This window comes from Microcaecilia unicolor, chromosome 14 (genome assembly GCF_901765095.1).
Source record: "Microcaecilia unicolor chromosome 14, aMicUni1.1, whole genome shotgun sequence".
Lineage (NCBI taxonomy): Eukaryota > Metazoa > Chordata > Amphibia > Gymnophiona > Siphonopidae > Microcaecilia > Microcaecilia unicolor.
In genome coordinates this window covers 27,836,416-27,841,808 of record NC_044044.1, presented here as the reverse complement: position 1 = coordinate 27,841,808, position 5,393 = coordinate 27,836,416, and the positions used below count along the sequence as shown (strand labels likewise).

The following is a 5,393-nucleotide window of genomic DNA, read 5'->3' as shown; positions in this document are numbered from 1 at the left end:
CGGTGGCTAGTTGCTTACTGTAAAGATCCTGGATCACCTTAGAATCACGATGTCCCAGGCGGCGGTGCCAGATTTCCAGACTACATTTACCATCATTCTTCCTTACTTGCGCCATATGTGAGGCTTCATCTGAAATGCTCAGTTTATAAACATCATTATGCATAAAAGCTTCAGCATACACTTCATCATTTTTAGAGATTGTGCACTTACTGTTTTCAAAATGAATCACAAATCCCTTCTTATCTAATGTAGATACACTAAGCATATTGCAAACTGCTTGGGGAATATACAAGACATCACTTACAGGAATTTCTTTAACTTCATTAGACACTTTGCATTTTAAGAATCCAATACCTTTTGCTTGGATCTTAGCAGTCCCTGCGTTTGCAGTTTTAAGAATACCTTCCTCTGGACACATTTCCTGAAAGAAATCCTTACAATTGGTTAAATGGCATGTGCTCCCTGAATCCAAAATCCAAGTACTTTCATTTGAATTATTATTTACCATAGTCAAAGATTTTTCTGCCATTAGAAAGCCCTTGTGTTTATCTTTGTCCTTCATACATTTCCTGGTTTGAAAATTCTTTAGTTCCATTGGCTTAGGTGAGCTAGAGGGAGTGTTTTGTGTTTCCTTACACCATTTAGATACATGTCCCTCCTTTCCACATGAGTAGCAAATCAGCTTGCCCTTGGGTGGAGTTTTCCCATAGCTCCGCCTTCCTCTGTTCTTTGCCAAGAAATTTGTTTCATTTCTCTCTGACTTGCTTTGAGAACACATCTCCTCAGAATCATTTATTATGCATTCCTGCCTTAGTTTTGATGTTGCCTGTTCAAAAGATTGCCCTTCAATGGCCTCATTTACAGACCTAAAAACATCAAACTTCTTTGATAGTGAGGTAAAAAGAAATGCTCTTTTCAATGCATCACACATGGGAATTCCAGAAAGTTCTAGCTTTTGAAATGAAGACATAAGATGCATAATGTGATCATTACATTTACTTTTATCCCTTAATTTGGTTTCATTCAACTCTGCCAGCCAAATTGGTTGCTGCTTTGCATATGTAGTTGCATACATAGTTCTCAGTTTATATAAAATGTCCTTTGGTGTATCTTTTTCCTCCACTAATATGGCTTGTTTCTCTGAGAGAGCTTCCAAAAGCATGCACTTCACATAATAGTTTGCATTGTCCCATTCAGCCATATTTTCAGCTGTTCTGTCTTGGTCTAAGCATATATTTAATCTTTTTGCTCGAAGGAGACATATGAATCTTAGTTCCCACTGCCGATAATTAAACTCAGTTAATTTAGGCACCTTGAGAGAATAGAACAATGGTGAATTTCTTCCCTCAGCCATTTTCTTAGCCTTCTGTCTGCTGTGTGGGGGGAGAGAGAGACAGACTGAATCTTTCCTTTAAAACTTAGGAGAAAAATGTGGCCTTTTTTTCTGCCTGGTAATATTTCTCTTCTTTTTCAATTCCTGGACCCTGGGCCCATAACCCTTTTGTTGGATTATTTGTAGTAAATAATTAGCAGATTTTAGTACACACAGCTTCAGCTTTAGAAATGTTAATTTCTTTCTTCATCTCTCTCTCATTCACCCCTGAATAATTCACTGCTGAGTCACTTTAAAGTTGAAGTAACAAAACATCTGTTTACTCACAGTTTGTAGTTAGATTATAATCAGACAGGCTTATATATACATATTACTATACATTTGTATTATCAGCTCCTTCCATGTGCTTAGATGGTAATGGATGCTCACACCACCATAGATCCTCTCAGGTTAGGAGAGATCATGAGCTCCATGTGCTCCATGTGCTGCATCTGCTGTGTCTATCCCCCACAGGAAGTTGCATAGCTATGTGACCTCTCTAAGTAATTCACATCAGAGGTCACAGAGTAATCACAGAGAAATAATAGGTGACAGGCAATGCATGTAAAATACAATTACATTCCAACAGAATTGTAGGAGAAGTACACTTTTGCCATTTGCAATTTCTTGTTTGAATTTGGTTAGGAGAGTAATTAGTACTGTTTTGGTGCTGTGGTCGGAGCGAAATCCTTTTTGTGATTTGTGTAATATTGAAAATTTGTTTAAGTAGTCGGTAAGTTGCTTGGTAACCATGCTTTCCAGCATTTTGACTACCAGAGGGATAGATGCTACCGGGCGGTAGTTGGTGATTTCATTTGCTTTTTTCTTTAAATCCTCCATTGCCCCAGATACAAAATAAGTACCTGTATATAATATGTAAAACCACTTCAAATGTAGTTGCAAGACCACAGAAAGGCAGTATATCAAGTCCCTTTTCCCTTTCCCTATTTGAGATTCTACATGGAATGTTGCTAATATTTGAGATTCTGTTGCTACTATTTGAGATTCTACGTGGAATGTTGCTACCATTTGAGATTCTACATGGAATGTTGCTACTAGTTGAGATTCCATGTGGAATATTGCTACTATTTAAGATTCTTTTGCTACTATTTGAGATTCTACATGGAATGTTGCTACTATTTGAGATTCTACATGGAATGCTGCTACTAGTTGAGATTCTGTTGCTACTATTTGAGATTCTACATGGAATGTTGCTACTAGTTGAGATTCTACATGGAATGTTGCTACTAGTTGAGATTCTGTTCCTACTATTTGAGATTCTACATGGAATGTTGCTACTGTTTGAGATTCTATGTGGAATGTTGCTACTATTTGAGATTCTACATGGACTGTTGCTAGTGGAGGAGTAGCCACACTGAGCCCGCAAATAGGTGGGAAAATGTGGGATACAAATGCAATAAAATAAATAAATAGTGGTTACTACAGTGGATTTTGATCCTGGGGAACTGGGTTTGATTCCCACTGCAGACTCCTTGTGACTCTGGGCAAGTCACTTAAACCTCCATTACCCCAGATAGAAAATAAATACCTGTATATAATATGTAAAACCACATTGATTGTAACCACAGAAAGGTGGCATGTAAATCCTCATCCCCTTTCCCTAAACAAAATTGTGAAACATCAGGGGCTGCCTTTTGGTTATTTAATGTTCACTGTGAGGCATATTTTCAAAGCACTTAGCCTCCCAAAGTTCCATAGAAACCTATGGAACTTAGCCTCCCAAAGTGCTTTGAAAATATGCCTCTGTGTCTTATTAGAACCTAGACGAGATGCTTCCTTCTTCTTACTCCCAATCTCTGTTTACTCTTTCCTAGCCATAATTGTCTTTTCTTCATTGTAAACTGCCTTGAAGGACTTCCCAAAGGCAGTATATCAAACTTCTTAATAGACTTGAAACTTGAAAGTCTCAGAATACGCCTGAAACTGAACTCATCAACATTGGACGATAGAAAAAGTTGTCTTAATTAGTATTAGTCAGAGAATTTAGAAGGGGGAAAGAAGTGAGGAAATAGCAGGTAGCAAGAAATTGATCAGGTTGTAAAAAGTGAAGACTGGAGAAAACTAGTGGGGATTGACGGGAGAGAAACAGAAGAGGTGATTAAATGGTGACCTGGTACAGGGCTCTGTTCACAAAGGTGCACTAGCGTTTTTACTGCACGCCAAATGTGTGGATGTCCATAATATTCTTATGGGCGTCTACACGGTTAGTGCATGCTAAAAATGCTAGCCCGGCTTAGGATCTCTGGGTCTTGCTTTGTACAAACATCGTGCTCTCTTAATTGTGGGCCCTGTTTACAATTTCCCAAATCACCCTGGGGGGGAAGATGTATTCAGAGGGAACTTCAAAGGCAATCGCAAATATTCAGGTTGCAATAAGCCACCATTTTCTCGCTTATTTACAAAGTCACCTTTCCTATTCATGGTGTATACAAGCCCATTTCCGTAAATGGTGGTGGGAGGAGGGTTCTGGACTCCAAGCTATGGAATCAATCTAGGCAGCTGAGATATCAAGGGAATATTAAAATGTGGGCATGTCATCTCTTTGTTATCATGGAGTTCTGACCAGTAGGACGTTGGTAAAGCCTTTCTTTTTTCCTAACATAGTTTATCAGGTTTTTCCAGGGAGGGCTGGAGCTCAAGACGGTGGGGCCCAGTCAATGCCAGGAACTCTGACGTTCTGCCCCACTTTCTGTAGACTGCTGAAGAGTTTATTTTTTTCACACAGGTGTTTGCCTCTTAAAGACATTTCACTTTTGATTTTGTGTGTACAGTCATTTGTGTCTGCTCTGTTTTTCATACCAGGTCTGTTTAGGTCTATGTGTATATTTTGTTTGCAGCCCTCTTGGGATATAAGTGGGGATATAAATGTGAAAAATAAATAAGTGTATAATTTAGTTTTGGCAAGGGGGCCCTTTGCTGTGGTGGGACCACAGGCACGTCACTGGTTAAAATGTGTCGTTTGTTGCTTTGCGTCAAACAAGTTCTGATGTATTTTGTGGGTCAGTGTGCTTTTTTATGTTTCTCTCTAGACAACATATATTAAATCGGTCATATGGCGGACAAGAATGGAACCAAGGTCACAGAGTTTACCCTCCTGGGACTCTCGCAGACTCCAGAGTTACAGATTGTGTTTTTTGTCGTGTTTTTGACTCTGTACCTGCTCACCATATCCGGGAATCTTCTGATCATGGTAACTGTCCATGTGGACCCTCGTCTGCACTCTCCCATGTACTTCTTCCTCAGTAACTTATCCTTCCTGGATTTATGTTATGCAACGGTCACTGTACCGAGGTCACTAGTTGACTTCCTGTCCCGCAGCAAAACCATTTCTTTCAATGAGTGCATCACTCAGTTGTTCTTCCTGCATTTCTTCGCGGGGACAGAGTGTTTTCTCCTCACCCTAATGGCTTACGACCGCTACGTCGCCATCTGCAACCCATTGAGATACACCACGGTGATGAACAGGAGGGTGTGTTTCCAACTGGTAGCATCTACCTGGTTGGCCAGTTTTGCACATTCATTCACGCAAGCCCTTTTAACGTTCCAGCTGCCCTTCTGTGGACCCAGTAAAATAAACCATTTCTTCTGTGATGTCCATCCACTGTCCGTGTTGGCTTGCTCCAGCGTCTTCATCATCGAAGTGGTGATGATAGCCAACAGTGGAATGATCTCAGTGAGCTGCTTTGTGATTTTACTGGCCTCTTACACGGGTATCCTCTCCACAATTTTAAAGATTCGGTCAGCTGACGGGAGGCGAAAAGCCTTCTCCACGTGTGCCTCCCACCTCACAGTTGTCACTCTGTTCTTTGCCCCCTGTGTCTTCATGTACATGCGACCCTCAATGACTTTCCCCGCTGACAAAGTGGTCTCCGTTTTCTACACTGTCGTCACCCCTCTGTTGAATCCTATCATCTACACTCTGAGAAACGAGGAAGTGAAAACAGCCATAAAGAGACTAAGAGGTAGGACATCAAATTCTCAGGGAGCACAGAAGATGTAA

At 40.4% G+C, this 5,393-nt stretch overlaps 1 protein-coding gene across 1 annotated transcript; it reads left to right on the top strand.

Annotated features, from left to right (window-relative positions):
- The first annotated feature begins 4,442 nt into the window (after positions 1–4,442).
- On the top strand, positions 4,443–5,393 carry LOC115457238 (olfactory receptor 1509-like). Its single transcript, XM_030186664.1, has one exon. The coding sequence runs from the start codon at positions 4,446–4,448 to the stop codon at positions 5,391–5,393; it is 948 nt and encodes a 315-aa protein (XP_030042524.1). The 5' UTR covers positions 4,443–4,445.